General features: G+C 51.1%; 1 protein-coding gene across 4 annotated transcripts in view; it reads right to left on the minus strand.

Annotated features, from left to right (window-relative positions):
• Window positions 1-16877, minus strand: part of ARNT2 (aryl hydrocarbon receptor nuclear translocator 2) — a 192157-nt gene that overhangs the window by 20711 nt on the left and 154569 nt on the right. For all 4 annotated transcript variants that reach the window (XM_040257409.1, XM_040257408.1, XM_040257411.1 and 1 more), the window contains exons 12-14: window positions 13629-13780; window positions 4129-4201; window positions 2794-2917 (exon numbers count right to left, since the gene is read on the minus strand). In XM_040257409.1, the coding sequence (XP_040113343.1) occupies window positions 2794-2917; window positions 4129-4201; window positions 13629-13780 (349 nt within the window). The remainder of the gene's footprint in view (window positions 1-2793; window positions 2918-4128; window positions 4202-13628; window positions 13781-16877) is intronic.

The raw sequence follows: 16877 nt of genomic DNA on the forward strand, positions 1-16877 counted from the left end.
CTGATTTGACTTGGGTTTTTATTTATTTTTAAATATCTTCTGTATCTTCTAACAATTTTTATATTAATTCTACATGTCACTAGTTTCACTTTTTCAATGCTACTACTTTTCCAACCTATCATTTCCAATCTTGGGTACTGTATTTTGACTGATTTCACAATGACTTCTCCTGCAAGTGATTTTTTCCAGGAAGTGTAAGTAGATGGCACATATCTGAGAATGTCCTTCTGTTCCTTTTTTTCTTTTTTTGGCTGCACTGGGTCTTCCTTGTGATGTGTGGGTTTTTTCTCTAGTTGAGGGACTAGGGCTTCTCCTATTGTGGAGCACAGACTCTGGAGTGTGAGGGCTCAGTATTTCTAGTACGTGGGCTTAGCTGCTCTGTTGTGTGTGGGATCTTAGTTCCCTGACCAGGGATCAAACCCACGTCCCCTGCATGGAAAGGCAGGTTCTTAACCACTGAACCAACTTTCTGTTGCTTTTTCATATAGGAAACCAGCTTGGTTGGTGGATAAAAATTGAGATTATGTATTTTCTTTCCCCTTTTTTTTCCTTTTCTGTTAACTTTTTTTTTCTATTTTTTGATCTCTATGGGAAGATGTCTATATCTGTATAATATTAAAATTTCAAATGGATTTCCCAGAAATGCTGTGGGTGTGGCCAAATATTTCAGGATTATCTGAGAGGAAGAGGAAACAGTGAGATGTGGAATTGTTTCCTCTTGCTGGATGAAACCACATCTCTCTATGAAAGTGGAAGAAATCCTGTTGTGGGCAGCTGGCACATGTGGATGACCGCCGATGGGAAGGAGGGGGAGCACCAGCAGGGAGCCCTCGAGTCGTGCCAACAGGTCTGTCCTCTGCTCTGAGCCGGACACTGGGCTGTGCTGGCACCTGCTGCCCTCAGTTCAGGCTGTGCTGTGCTTAGTCAGTCAGTCGTGTCCGACTCTCTGTGACCCCATGGACTATAGACCACCAAGGTGCCTCTGTCCATGGGGTTCTCCAGGCAAGAATACTGGAGTGGGTTGCCATGCCCTCCTCCAGGGGATCTTTTCAACGCAGGGATCGAACCCAGGTCTCCTGTATTGCAGGTGGAATCTTTACCATCTGAGCCACCAGTTCAGGTAGCTTCCTGCTTTCCTAGCATCCGGTCCCCAGCTGCATGGGAATAGGGCTGGGGTCTTCCACCCCATGAGCTGACAGTAGGAGGACTAGGATCTGCTTAAGGCCTCTCTGTCCTCCCCCAGGCCACGCTGTCCCCGTTCCTTGGTCCTGGGAGGATGGTATTGGGGGTCTTGTCCCTTTACTGCATTTCCCACAATTCTGTGGCATGAGTCAGCTAGTATCTTCCTAAACTGATCCCAATTGTGCTGTATTTCGCTGATCACATGAAAATGGAATGTTTTTCTGAATTTTGGAACTGACAACATCATTTCCAAGTTTTATATGTTGTTGATCTCTGTGGCAGTCTGAGTGGGTGAATGAGGCGGCTGCACAAGTGGGTTCCATGTGACACCTGAACTTTGGACAGCACCATTTTATTTCTTTATAAAATTTCTTATATTGTTTATTATTTATTTACTTCTTTAGCTGTGCCGTGCGGCAAGTAGGGATTAGTTCCCTGACCAGGGATTGAACCTGCAACCTTTGTCGTGCAAGCACAGAGCCCTAACCACTGGACATCAGGGAAGTCCCATGAATAGTACCGCTTTCTCTAACAGTGACACTAACACAGGTGGACACCCTGGTGACCACCGCAAAGGATGACTTCTGAACACTCATACAATGGAACGCTATGCAGGCAATAACAATGAAGATCATTTAATAACCTAGAAAGATGTTCGTAACAGACACGTGAAAAAGTAAGCTACCAAACAGTATGAGCTCAATTCTGTATATAAAAAGAATTCATATGTCTTGTTCTAGTGGGCAGGGCCATGCTCAGTAAATCTTTAACCCAGTTGTCTCCTCCTGGGGGTGGGGGGCTGTGCTCCCTCCATGTTAGTTGTTTGTCCTTGAACATCAAGATCAAGCTAGTCAATCCTAAAGAAAAGCAACCCTGAATATCCATTGGAAGGACTCATGTTGAAACTGAAGCTCCAATACTTTGGCCACCTGATATGAAGAGCCGACACATTGGAAAAGTCCCTGATGCCGGGAAAGGTTGAGGCCAGGAGGAGAAGCAGAAGATGGAGGATGAGATGGTTGGACGGCATCACTGACTCAACGGACATGAGTTTGAGCAAACTCTGGGAGATAGTGAAGGACAGGGAAGTCTGGTGTGCTGCAGCCCATGAGATTGCAAAGAGCCAGACACAACTTAGCAACTGAACAACAACGTGTAGAAAGACAAAAAGCTTTAAAAAGTTAAAAAAGATTAAATCTAGGTGGTAAGATACTGGATCACTTTTATTTTCCTTTTTATGTATATTTTTATTTTCAAATATGGTCCTCTCTACATTAGAGATTAAGATTTTCTTTTTTAAATAGGGACATGTGTTTGGCTTGACAATACTAAACTGTACCAAGATGAATAGAGCTCATTTACTCCAAGTCCTCAAATTTTGAAGATGAGATGTCAGAGGCCCATGAGATGTCAGGTGGTTGCCCCAGGTAACAGGTAAATGAGAGGCAAATTTGAGAATAGAGAGGACTCATTAGGACCCCTGAATTTGGTGTTCCTTTACACATTGCAGTAGTCGCTGTAAATTCACCCTCAAGGGTGGCTGCCTCCAGCTGGCTGGTGGCAACTATAAACCCCACCATCTCACCACATCAGCACTCTTTGGGAACTTACATGCACTGATTCCTGCAAACATTTCGGCAAACCGCGGATCTCTTTCCTGGGAAAAGATCGCATCTGCCTTCTCCACTGACTTCCCCGCATCATGAACTCCGGCTGGTAGGTTGGGGACAGGCACCTGTTTGCACATGAAAACACAACAGCATCCCTGGGTGTGAGGGGCAGAACAGACACACCAGATCCCTCTCCCTCAGAACTGCTGGCATCTCAGGCTGGGGTGCTGGGTAGGGCAGGGAGCTTTTGTATATGTGAAAGCCTAGATAGAACACACAGGTGTGGGTGTGAACAAGGGCTCACAGAAGGCTGACTGGAGTTCCACCGATCACTTGGAGAGAGAGAAATAAAAATGATCAACTTAGTCTAAATATCAGGGAAAGTAAACATAAAGTTTAATTGGAGAGAGATGCCAAGTACCAACACAAGCTTCAGTTTCTCTAAGGCCAGAAGCAGTGAGAAGAGAAGAAAGGAGAAGGGAAGGAGGGGGGCCTGAGGAGATGGCCAGGAAGAGGTCCCCTGAGAACATCGTGTGCAGATTAAAGGTGGGAGGGGCAGCATGGAGGCCGCAGAGCTGACAAGGTTCAGAGCTGGGTGGTCTCCAAGTTCCCACATAGCCTCTGGACTTCAGTACCAGTAAGTCCCTTACATATGAACCAGTTCCATTTCGAGAGCATGTTCACAAGACCAATTTGTTTGTAAGCCTGACAAAGTTAGCCTAGGTGCCCAACTAACACACTCGGCTATATAGTACTTTACTCTCATAGGTTTATAATACTTTTCACACATATCTGCACAAAAAAATGAACACAAAAAGATTAAGAGAACATTTTTAATCTTAAAGTACAGTACCTTAAAAAGTACAGGAGCACCAGCTACATCATCGCTGCTCTCATGCTTGCTTCTCGACACCCTGGGCTTGAAAAAGACACTGCACTGCTGTCCTCTACAGTAAAATGCACACGAGCACAACCATTTGTACAGGCTGTACGCACGTGACAGTGTACACCAGACACGAGAACTCACTCCTGTGACTGGATATGCAAAGCCACATTTGCATCTTTGAAGGCTCATAGCCTGAACTTCGTATGGGGGGGACTTACTATACTGGCTGCCCGCAGCTCGCAAGGCTTCTGTTCTACACTTGGCATGGCTCAGCTCTGCATGGGAGAGTCACAGTAGACCTCCACTGCACACACACACTCTATGGGGGCCAAAATGCTTTCTGCAGTGTGGGTGGAGGGAGCAACAGCACCTGCTGGGCTGAGGGGATTTAGTCTGCAGTCCTTTGGTTGGAGACAGTTCTAACTGGGAAAGAGTTTTCCAGAAATTCACCTGCGACAAGTCGTACGATGACAGCCCGTCTCTCTGGTGCACTTCCAGCTCTGCCTGCTGCTGCTGGAGCTGCCTGTGAAACAAGGGGTCAGCAGAGAGTCAGGAAAAATAGACATGGGGGTGACAGGGCAGAGCCTGAATGTCCCTTGCTCCCCAGTAGCACAGCAGGTAACACTTGTTGGATCTCTAAATCGTTTTCACTTTTGATTGATTTTATTTCTTCATGTTCCAAATCAAGGCTCCAAGTCTTATATTTTAAGTTGGAAAGTGAAAGTGTTAGTTGATCAGTGGTGTCTGACTCTTTGCGACCCCGTGGACTGTAGCCTGCCAGGTACCTCTGTCCATGGGATTCTCCAGGCAAGAATACTGGAGTGTTGCCATTTCCTCCTCTGGGGTGGGGTAGGGCTTCCTGACCCAGGGATCAAACCCAGCTTAGGTTGCCAATATTTAGGAAATAAGTGGTTTTTTTTTCAAAAAGTCAGTTTTAATGAGTATAGTTGCTTTTGTTTCCCTGGGGGCTCAGCTGGTAAAGAACCTGCCTGCTAACACATGACACGCAAGAGACACAGGTTTGATCCCTGAGTTAGGAAGATCTCCTAGAGAAGGAAATGGGCAAAAGAGTCAGACATGGCTTCATGACTAATCAACAAAAATACATAAAATATATATGTATACATATATATACACACATATATAATGAGCAAGTAGTTAGGGAAATATTTTCACCATTAAAATAAGCAAGATAAGCACAAATTAAAATAATCCCAAGTACAATTGTCACCTACTAAGTCGGTAAAAGCACCCTCAGTGTGCTGGCATGGTCCTGAAACTGTCCAGCCCACACCCTGCAAGAGGAGCCTGTGTGGACGCAGTCTTCTCGGAAAACAGGACGGTGGCCACATCAGAAGGGGCGGCTGTGGTCACAGCCTTGCAGGTGGTCGCCCTGCAGCAGGGGCTGTGCTAAGGAAATGAATCAGGGGCAGGAAACAAGAGCTGTCCCCGCACAGCTGGCTGTGACAAGGGAGCGGCTTTGTAAACCACATCTACTCATTTGCTGAGCAAACACGGTCAGCAGCGGTGACCACAGTGAAGACTGGAACCATCACAAGGTGTGACAAGAGTGTGCGGAAAAGTTCAGCACCAAACGTTACGGATGCTGTGATTACAGCTACAAACGTTATGTCCTGTGTGGGTGAGTGAGATTTGGAACATGGGAAGAAAAATATCTTAAGTGTCTGCATTAACTGGAAAGACTTTCGGTGTTCATTTTCACTATGAAAGTGTGAATGATGCTAGGGTGTCCCTTTGTCATCCCTGGCCACACCCTGGACAGGAAGGTGGCAGGCAGGACAACGGCTCACAGATGCCCTGCCCTCTTCACTTGCGGCCTGAGCTGTATGGAGGAGAGCCTGTGAGGCCCTCCCTGGAGAGGACGCGCAGCTGTGGACCAGCTCAGTTAGGGAGCAGGTCCCTGCAGAGGGGCCGCTGCTGAACAGTCACAACCTGAATCAGCATCTGAGGACCTGGAGGGCTCCCCAGGGGGAGCAGTGTGATTGGGTCTGGGGAGGGCAAAGATGCTGGTGTTCACCCTGCCCTTTCTTCTCAGAGTCTGCATTCATATGAACCATGTTAGCCTCACAATGTAAGCTCACAGCCCTTGGGGTAGAGATATTTAAAACGCCCTTTATGTTTAAAACTCCCAGGTGGCTTAGATGCTGAAGAATCTGCCTGCCAATGCAGGAGACCCAGGTTCAAGCGCTAGACTGGGAAAATCCCCTGGAGGAGGGAATGGCTACTCACTCCAGTATCCTTGCCTGGGAAATCTCACGGACCAAGGAGCCTTGCAGGCTACAATCCATGGGTTTGCAAGAGTTGGAGACAACTGAGGCGACTTAGCACGCACGCACCTCCCTACACCTCCCAGTTTGAGTTCCAATTCTGCTTTGGAGAATTACAAAATAACCTGAACTGTGGTTCTCAACTCTTTTCCTCAGCATTCAGAGGTGTACAATCTGAACACTGTTCACTCCTCCAGCCACGCCTTTTAATCGGGGCCCCTAGCGTGTATGTTCCCTACAAGGGAAGACACCTTAAAAGAAGACCCCACCCAGTTGGAAGACCCAGTGAATAGTTTATTTAAAACTAAGCCTGGCAGGACTTCCCTGGTGGCTTAGTGGTTAAGACACCGAGCTTTCAATGCAGAGACAGGGGAGCCTGGTGGGCTCCCGTCTACGGGGTCGCATAGAGTCAGACACGACTGAAGCGACTTAGCAGCAGCAGGGAAGTAAGATCCCATATGCCTCCAAGTGCAGCCAGGAAAAAAAAAAAAAAAGAACTAAGCCCAGGTGAGCCATGTCTTCAGTGAAGTGTGCTGAGCTATCTATGCCAAGTGTCTGCCAGGCACTGGAGAGAAAAGATAACCCAGAACCTATGTGGTCTCTGGCCTCGGGGAGTTGACAGCCTCCAGGGGCAGACAGGTAAGTTGGCAAAAACAATGGCGCTATGCTGAGTTAGGGATCACAACACAGGAAGAAGGGAGGACTTTCTATCTGAAAGTGAAAAGTGTGAAAGTGTTAGTCTCTCAGTCGTGTCTGAGTCTTTGTGACCCCGCAGACTGTAGCCTGCCAGGCTCCTATGTCCATGGGATTCTCCAGGCAAGAATACTGGAGTGGGTTCCCATTTCCTTCTCCAGGGGATCTTCCCTACCCAGGGATGGAACCAGTGTCCCCTGCACTGGCAGGTGGATTCTTCACCGCTGAGCCATCATGGAAGCCCACAGTATGTCTCCCAACCTTGGCATCAGAGCCTGGAGAAAAGCTTAACAATAAAACCAGCACCATGTGACTGCCCACCAGGCAGCCTAAGCCCAGCAACACCAGGAAACAGGAGCACTAAAAATAATTTTCCAAAAAGTGGACATTTCAAAAACATTTTAAAGAATTGATATAATTGTCTATTGAAAAATGACAACTTTCTGTATTTTCTGATTCTGACTCAACAGCTTTGCTGTTTTACTTTGATTTACATCCTGTGGGCACCCTCATCTCTCATTGGCATGCCCTCTAAAATCCAAGTGTGGTACTCAGAGCCAGAACCTCATTAACATTTTCACATCTCTGAAAAACGACCCATTTTACAGATAAAGAAACTGAAGCTCAGAGAGTTCGGTGACGTGCCCAGGGTGACACTGGTCAGTACGGCAAACCCCGGATTCAAAACCAAGTGTGTCTGGCATCAGCCCCTGAACTTCATCCGAAAGGTGTACAGGAACCAACTTTCCACATGTCCCATTCCAAGGGCTGTGAGCCCAAGACACCATCCTGAGCCACCAGGTAGGAGAAAACAAAACCCTGTGCTTTGGGATTTTTGTGGAATTTTTGTAGCAGTGAGCTCCCCTCCAGGGCAGGAATCCATGGACCACACCCTTCTTCCTTTCATAAGCTTTCAGCCGCTCAACCTTGAACACAGAAGAGGTTTTTCAGGAAATAAGGACCACTCCTACCTCGTGGTGCAGCCCTGGTGTCCAGGCCAAGCACAGAATCTTGATGAGTGGGCAGCTGTGCTGCTGTGCCGGGGGGCCTGGTGCGTGGGGTGAACAGGGCAGAAACCCGGCCCTTTCCACTTGCCCAGCTCTGCGCCCTGGGGTGTGTCTGTGATGCATGGAGGAGGGCGAGGGCTTTAGTTAGCACAGAAGCATGACCAGACGTGATCAGAGCCAGAGGTGTTACAACGGGTGTCTGCTCTCTGCTCTGTTGAGCTCTGGGGGCTCTGAGACCACAGACCGACTTTCTCTGGGATGTGGAAAGAAAACAAAGTCTCAGGCCTGGCTGGCAAAGATCCAGGATGCCAACCTCTCTGTCCCTGTGGTCTGGACATGACATGCTTGATCTGGGCCTTTGGTTTCCGCTTCCGCAGCTGAGCATGTGGGGAAGAAGTGCTGACCTGCAGGCTGCCCCATCCTGAGAAGCGATCCGAGAAGCTTTCTTGGACATTTCATGGCAATGGAATAATAAACCTTGGTGTGCTTGCAAATTCCAGAGAGGGAGAAACACGGTGGCTGGGCTGAAAGCTGACCGATAGCACACGGGAGGGAACTGGATCCCGTTCCACAGACTGCCGCCCCCGCCCACCACCCATTAGTTGGGGCCCAGGGCTAATGATCAGCAAACAGACAGATCAAGCATGGGCTTCCTGTTGGAGTGGCCTCTCTGCATCAGGAGGTGCAGCATGCTGGCAGATGCTGTCAATTATCTCTGATGCTCCCAGGACAGAGGTTTTTACTCAGCAGAGTAAGTGAGCAACCAGCCATTAAGGGGGCAGTCGGGGGCAGCCTGCTATCGTACCCCTGGGAGTAACAGGAATCCAGCTCACAGCCATCAGGGTGGCGGTGGCGAGGGGGCGGGCAAGCTCAGCTGACCAGAGCAAGGATAATAATATCCTGTCCCCTCACCCCATGGATCGAGCACTGTCTGCATGCCCCCTGCGAAGGGCTCTGGGTGCCTGTGAAAGGGTTCGGAACTGGCATGATCCAGGACAGGGAGCAGCCTGAGTGTGGTTTTAGTGAGATGCTTCCAGAGCCAGATGGAAGGCAGGGAGAACCGGCCAGCGGGGATGATGGATGGTCACCCGGGAGATGGTGAAGCCTTGATGGAGGCAGAGGGAGAGGAGGAGGAAGTGGGCCCGAGAGGACCCCAGACAGAATCTGTGGGCCCCGGCTCTCTGCCAGCTGTCTGCTGCAGGTGGACGAGAGGTGGACCCAAGATAAGACGGGGCTTGGTGATTTGACAGGGTGTTCTGGCTCCTTCCTGACTCTAAACTCTGCACAGACCAGGAACGACACCTCCCCTGTAGGTTTTCTTTGCTTCCTTTTACTCTCTGCTTGCACATCCTGCCAACCAGCGGCCAGGTGGGCTGGGCCCACCAGGAAGCCATCCCGGATGACATGGGGACCGTGGAGTTTCAGGGACACACATACACACCAGCACAACGTGCAGCTGTGGTCGTGTAGACCTGCAGTGACTCTGTAAGGGGTGGTCGCACAGGAGGGCGCGTGCTCAGCCCCAGCAGATGCACAGGAATGCTTTCCATCCCCCATTAAGGAGAGGGGGCGCTTAGGAAGGCACAGCGCCTGGGTTGTGCGAATGACTCCTGCTCAGCGGCAGCCCACAGCGTGTCTCCCTGACAGTGTCCATCCCCGACAGCAACACGGGCACTTTTCAAAGCTGGGCCTCCAGCATGTAAAACAGGAGCCTGTGTTTTCTGGACTTTCCTTTTTCCTGCCTCGACGTGATAGGAAAACAGGCAAGCGGGGGACAAAGAGGCCTCCCTTTCAGCAGCTTCCAATGTTAACCATTCACACTCTGTTTCCCTGGGATGTTTCTTTTGGATGCTCTGGACAGAATGCAACTGCAATTCCCGACAGGCAGAGAGCATGAAAGAACCTTTCCACAACAAGTCTGCCTATCGCTGGCAAGGACAGTCAGGTACAAACTGGAAGCCGGACTGTTCACACGATGGCTGTCACTGCCCTCTGCTGTCCACAGGCAACACTTGCTACATCCTCACCCAGAGGCCCTTAAATCAGCCTCTGCTGTGAGTCCGTGTGTGTGTGGGAGGCTCCTCACTCCGTCCAGTCTCAGTGAGCTGCGGGTAGTGATCGTTCTGAGAAGAGATGTAAGGACACCCCCGGGACAGAGTGTTCTGTTTTGTCCATAATGCCTGACTTCCAGGAAAATAGGTCAGAGCCTCTGCCTGTGGCTGCTTTTAGGAGGAGGGAGCTTTCCTTTCCTTCCAGGCCCCTCTGTGACGCTACCTGCTAGGGATGCGTTCTCAGAGGCCCTGGGTGTAAGTTGTTGATTCTTTGCCTCTCCTGTGCCCTCCGTGTGGCCTTTTACTCCCTCCTGCATTCCCTCCCTCCTGCCACTCACTTCTCATGCTCTCCATGTGATGGGAGACGCCTAGGGTGGCAGGGACCAGAGCAGAGGCATCCTGAGAGTACTGGATGCCTGGCACAGGTGCTCAGTGACCATCCATTGTGTTGTGTCACAACAAGGCATGCAACTGTGAGTGCTGAAGCTTGTATTCATGTTGGAAGTGAATGAAGCATGGTGAGGACTTCCCTGGTGGTCCAGTGGTTAAGAATCCACCTGCCAATGCAGAGGACACGGTTTCAATCCCCAGACATGGGTCTGGGAAGATCTCACATGCCTCGGAGCACCTAAGCCTGTGTGCCACAACTACTGAAGCTTGAGTTCTGGAGCTCGTGCTCTGCAACAAGAGAAGCCACTGCAATAAGAAGCCTGCACACTACAACTAAAGAAAGCCCGTGCAGAGCAACGAAGATGCAGTGAAACAAACAAACAAAAGAATCGTCATAAATATAAGACAACCAAAACCCCCCAAAAGGGGAGCTTCAGTCTGTTCTTCCGCCCCAAATCCAGAGGACTCTGCCGATCCCCAGCCTGAGACCCTGCTCTCTACTGCTGAGCGCGGCCTGCATGTAAGTGGCTTCAGTGACAGGCAGGCTGTTTCCACCACACCCTCCGAGGTTCCCTGGATCAGGCCATGGACACCAGGCATCACACACGCAGAGGGAGGGCCACGAGAGAGCCCAGGTGTGGGGAGGAAGGCAGACAGGGTGAACGGAAAAGAGGAGGGGCAGGATCATACGAGGAGGTAGCTATCACTAAGAGCTGGTTAATACACTGGCATCAAAACAGTGGACGGTCTAGGATGCCGCCTGTGGCTTGGCATGGTGGTAGGCTGGCCCATCTCCATAGCTTTGGGCACAGGTAGCTGGTGGGGCTGGGACAAGTGAGGTGAGCCTGCAGATGAGCTGCAATTTGAACAGATGCTGAGCAGACCTACTCTCTTGTTCAATTCAGCCTTATTCCCTGGGGCTCCCGCTGCCCAACCCCAGCTCCACGTCAATGAGCCCACCTGTTACTTCCTCCTAAAAGCCCCTGCAGGTCTGGCCTGTGTCTCACCTCTACACCCCCCACTGCTGAACAAAGAAGGAGCTTCGAGATTCTACACCCTGCGTATCTTACTCTTCTCCTGTTTCTCGAGCTTCGTCATTTTCTCCAAGGCCAGGGCAGGACACAGGCCCAGCACCAACAGGCACCACTCTGCTCCCTCTCCTGCCCGTCGGGAAGAGTGGGAGAAGCAAAAAGTCCTTCACTGGACTGAGTTTACCAAGCAGTGACTAGACAAAGTCAGATATTAAAAAATAATAAAGATATGGGACTTGCCTGGTGGTCCAGTGGTTAAGACCCTATGCTTCCACTGTGGTCAAGGGGCTGCAGGTTCAATCCCTGGTCAGGGAAATAAGATCCCACATGGCACAGGCCCAGCAAAAAAAAAAGTTACCTTTTTGCATTAGTGGGTCTACAACTTAACTAGATTTACTCCTGCTGTTCTTACCACCGAAAGTCTTGACTAGGAGAAGGAGGTGTAAGAAGAATCAGAGCATCAGGTCAGTCAAGGGGTAAGATGTAAAGAGAGAGGAGATGGCCTGACAGGGAAAAATGACCAGTGAGAACGGGTTATTGATGGGGGTCCCTGGTGGCTTCTGGGAGAGCAAGTTAGCAGAGCTGGTACCACACCAGGTTCTCGGGGGTCAAGGAGAGATGAACAAGCGAGGGCGTCCAATACAAACACGTGGCAGGGCAGGGAGGGAAGCAAGCAGGGTGGCAACAGAGGGGTTTTCTAAGATCAGGAGGCATGTCCCCAGGTGAGGGCCTCTGGAGGAGACCTGCAGCGCGACTGGGTGAGTACTGCCCATGGGAGACAGATGTACCAGGAGCTAGAAGGAAAGTGGAGGGCTTGGTCCTGGAGGGGTGGTCTCGCCCTGGCGGGCAGTCAGCAGAGCAGGAGAGGAGGGGACTAGACAGACCCACATGAACAAGGAGGGGTTCACGCAGACGGCCCCAGCTTCCCTGTTCGCTGGAAGACAATACAATGTGCCCAGAGTTAGAAGCAAGCACGTTCTTAGCCAATCTGATGGAACTGGTAGAGAACAAGCCAAGAAACTGCCATGCAACTGTGCCCCGTGGCAAGGGGGATGTAGCTGCCTCCATTAAGTCAGTAATGACCACTGGAGACCCCCCATCCCACCGCCCAGGGCTGCTGCTCCACCAGAGAGATGCAAAAGCACCATCTACACTGAGGATCCAAGGGTGGGTGGGTGGGTGGGGTCTGTCATTCTCCCCATTTTACAGATGAGCAACTGAGGCTTCAAAAGAGCAGGTGACTTGCCCAGGTGGGAGCTGGGACTGAAGCCCAGGTCACTGGTCCTCTGAGGGGTCTTGTGTGGACCCATCTGTCCAGCTCTGTGCCTTGTGGTACAGCAGCAGGGCCAAAGCCAAGACACTCAGGGTGGTGCTAGAAAGGAGGCTGCTTCCGGGGACCCGGGAGGGAACCGTCAAACTCAGGGAGCCGGCGATGGCAATAGAGAGCTCTGGGCAAGCCAGGAGGTCACTCACAGTGATGGCCTGGAGGTGCTGGTGTCTGGGGAGGGGGGCGGTCATAGATGAGGACGGGGAGGTGGCCAGGGTGGGGACAGACTCCACAGCTTAGTGTGGAACCTGGGGAAGTGGAGGGCAGCAGTGCCGCTGACCGGAGACACGGGGACTCATGGGCACAGTTCCCACCATGTAAGCTCGTCTCATGCCCTGTAGACTGCTCACCCCCCACCCCCAAAACTGGGCATGGCTTCCACGTGCTCCCCCGCATGTGGACATCATTTTGCCTTTGTCCATGTTGGTTCTTTGGACTGCTGATATTTCCTCAAGAATAAGTCCAGAGAGGAGGCATGACCTGCCTGTATCTAGAAGCCCGAGCTCATCAAACCCTCCGGGAAACCTGAGAGAGTTGTTATCTCCCCTTCCACCAATGAGGAATGAAGGCTGAGAGATGAAGGGACACAGTCAAAGTCACACAGCAGGGAATCGGGGGCCATGACCGGAGCTCAGGTCTGTGTGTTAACACATGTAGGGTACAGCAGCAAAGCCAGCAGGGATCTCAGAGGACTGCGTCAGTGACTGGACAGCCAAGAAGCCCTGTGACCCTGAGGTGCTCACCCCTGTGCCGCCTGCCCCCACTGCCCCAGAACTGCCAAGAGGCTCAGCCTCACTCCTCCACCTCCCGGCTTCAGCTGGCATAGCAGGGAGCCCCAAGGAAGCCCCCAGCTCCACTCTGCTGGGCTCTGCACTCAGGGAGGAGAAGATCATGGAAACCAGAGCATCTTGAACCGACCAACCGTGTGATGGAGAGGGAGTACCACCAGGGTCATCAGTCAGCACTGAGGGCTCCCTATCAGGAAGGCCTTGAGAAGGGGGACCTGGGAGGAGATAGTGAAGAGGGGCCAGTGTTGCCTCATCCTGCTCCTTAGTCTCCTGCAGGGATCTGCAGCTGCCGGCAGAGCCAGAGCCCGCAGGGAGGAGAGCGTCACGGAACACTAGCGCCGGCTGGGACCTGGGGAGGGGCGGGCGGGTACATACTTGACGTTGGTGTTGGTGCAGATGATGTACTCTATCTCGTCAGAATATGGGTTCTGGAAGGTGAAGCTGCTGGTGCGGATCAACACCCACTCGCGGTTCTTGGTGCGGAACCGATACATGACCGACAGCACTTGGCCTTTCAGCTTCACCACCTGAGCAAACATTTGGAGAAGGAAGTCAGCGGGAGGAAGGAAGGTGCCAGACAGAGCGGGAAGGCAGCAGGCAGTGCAGGCTTGGTGGGGGCCAGCGGGAGCCCAGAACAGGGGCATCGCAGCCACAGACAGGCACGCAGGAGGGCGGCCACCCTCAGAGGAAGCTCGGTCCACTCCCCCTTGAGACGGGACCCTGCACTTGGGTCGTTCTGCCACCATCCTGTGAGAAACCAATTAGTCAATGCCCTTTTAAAAATACTGGCGTATAATTGCTTTACAGTGTTGTGTTAGTTTCTGCTGTACAACAACGTGAACCAGCTGTACATAAACATATATCCTGTCCCCTCTTGAGCCTCCCTCCCTCTCACTCCCCATCCCACCCATTTAGGCCATCACTGAGCTCCCTGTGCTATACAGCACCTTCCCATTAACTAGCTATTTTACACATGATAGTGGATATATGTCAATGCTACTCTCCCAATTTGTTCCACCTACCCCTTCAAAGCCCATTTTATATCAGAACATTTTAGCTTTTAGAAATCAGATCACGAAAACTCTATAAGCTGGAGGGTTTCCCTTTTTGCCTTGGCTACCAGGGCACTCTGAGCTTGGTGCCCATGCCCTGATGCAGTTAACTCAGGTACGTAGTGATGTTGTACTCGTGGGTTTATTTCTTCATGTTTCATATTAAGAAATTCTTAAACTCCATTTAACATTGCAGATTGGATTAAATATACTCTCTGGGAGGAGATACAATAAAATAACAAATTTCTATGCATTATCTATTATTACATTTTTGTGGCCCCCTCAATGAGGCATATGAGATTTTAGTCCCCTGACCAGGGATGCCCCCTGCAGTGGGAATCTTAACCACTGGACTGCCAGGGAAGCTCCTCTATTATGACTTTTATGTTGCAGTACAGTTTCCAAGATACTTCTCAATGTAATCCCTCCCAGGAACTTGAAGAGGTGGGCTTTTACTATTCACAAAGATAATGCTGAGCGTCACAGAAATAAAATAAGTTGCCCGAGATCAGACAACTTGGGTAGAAAAGCTGGGACAGGAACTGAAATCTGATTTCCAAACCACGAGTATGTTTCAGGGGACACACAGCTAGCTTTCCAGCTTTATGCACACACACAATCCATCACACGCAGAAACCCCAAGATGCTGAGACTGGATGGCAGGGTGTAGGTGCAGAAGGTGACACCAGGGGCAGTTCTCAGCTGAATCAGGAAAGAAGGAGAAAGGATACAGACGGCTGGTGGGTCCAGGACTGGGTGTGATGATGCCTCCAGGACAAAGCAAGGGGAACAGGAGCGCCCCCTCCTGGTCTGCGCATCCCAGATCCTGGGGCTGGGAGGCAACCAGCCTCCTGACTGCGGATCACAATGTGACCAGAGATAAGAACTGGGACCCGGGTCCTTGCCCCTAACCCTTGGCACTTGTACTTTATTCTGGTTGAATGTCAGCAGCAGCCAGGGTCAGGGACCCCATGGTCGCCGAGAGCCTGACCCTCAGCCCAGGACCTGGCAGAGAGTTAAGTGCCTCAAGCACATTTCCTGAGCTGACTCAACACATCAACGTGGCGGGGTGAGGCCAGGCCAGGACGCCCAGGGGTGCCCGCTAGCAAAACTGCAGCCTCAACAGGAAGCCGGCCAGAGGTCAAGGCCATGTGCCCTTCAGGGCCGTTTTCCAGGGGGTTCTCTGAATCTGCACAAAGCACCTGGGATGCAGGCAGCGCCCCCGTGGTGAGACCATGTCTACTCTGAAGCTTGAGGATGGTGCCTTTTCCTGCTTCCTCTAACCAGGATGCCTGAGATGTTGTGAAGTTTTTTAACTCCATGGAACACACACTCTCAGGCACCGCCTGTGTGCGAGCTCAGCCCCTGCTGTTAGTCGTTCAGTCGTGTCCGACTTTTTGTGATCCCATGGACTGTAGCCCGCCAGGTTCCTCTGTCCATGAGATTCTCCAGGCAAGAATACTGGAGTGGGTTGCCATTTCCTTCTCTAGGGGATCTTCCTGACTCAGGGATTGAACCCGCGTCTTCTGCATTGCAGGCAGATTCTTTATACCATCTGAGCCACCAAGGAAGCCCCTTGGCCCCTGGAGCCATGGGTAAAGAGCAAGGGTGGGAGGGAGCCCAGCCTTGCACCTGCTGGGGGCTGACCTACAAATATCTTGTGCGTGTCACCTCCCGTGGTCCTCACAACAGTGCCTGGTGTACCTGGAAGCTGAGCCACAAAGGAGGGAACTCTCCTGCCAAAGCCTTGTGACAGAGGAGGTTAATCTCAAAATTAAAGGCCTGCTGTCTTCAACTTGGAAATGAAAAGAGCCCCATTCATCCCATTCTCATGGGATAGAAATCTGATTCTGCCCATTGGGCACCATGAAAGGAAAGGTTAGTTTCTTTTTATTTATTTATTTGACTGTGCTGGGTCTTAGTTGTGGCATGTGGGATCTAGTTCCCTGACCAGGGATGAAACCCGGGTCCCACGCATTGGAAGCTCAGAGTCTTAACCACTGGACCGCCAGCAAAGTCCCAAGAAGCAATTAGCTTCCATTGCATCTGGCCAAGGATCTCCTAAGTATTAGAGAACTAAAAAAGATATAACATAGGGCACTTGAATGGCATCGTTGACTCAATGGACATGAGTCTGAGCAAACTAAGGGAGATAGTGAAGCATGGGGAAGCCTGGTGTGCTGTATGTAGTTCATGGGGTCACAAGGAGTTGGACATGTATCAGAGAAGGCAATGGTACCCCACTCCAGTACTCTTGCCTGGAAAATCCCATGGACGGAGGAGCCTGGTAGGCTGCAGTCCATGGGGTCGCGAAGAGTTGGAAATGACTGAGCGACTTCACTTTCGCTTTTCACTTTCCTGCATCGGAGAAGGAAATGGCAGCTCACTCCAGTGTTCTTGCCTGGAGAATCCCAGGGACGGGGGAGCCTAGTGGGCTGCCGTGTATGGAGTCACACAGAGTCGGACACGACTGAAGCGACTTAGCAGTAGCAGCAGCAGAGCAACTGAACAACAACAACGAAAATAGGGAACTCTCCTGCCAAAGCCTCATGACTGAGGAGAAGCAGAGGCA

Source organism: Oryx dammah, unplaced genomic scaffold, assembly GCF_014754425.2.
Source record: "Oryx dammah isolate SB20612 unplaced genomic scaffold, SCBI_Odam_1.1 HiC_scaffold_16, whole genome shotgun sequence".
In the NCBI taxonomy this organism is placed as follows: Eukaryota; Metazoa; Chordata; class Mammalia; order Artiodactyla; family Bovidae; genus Oryx; species Oryx dammah.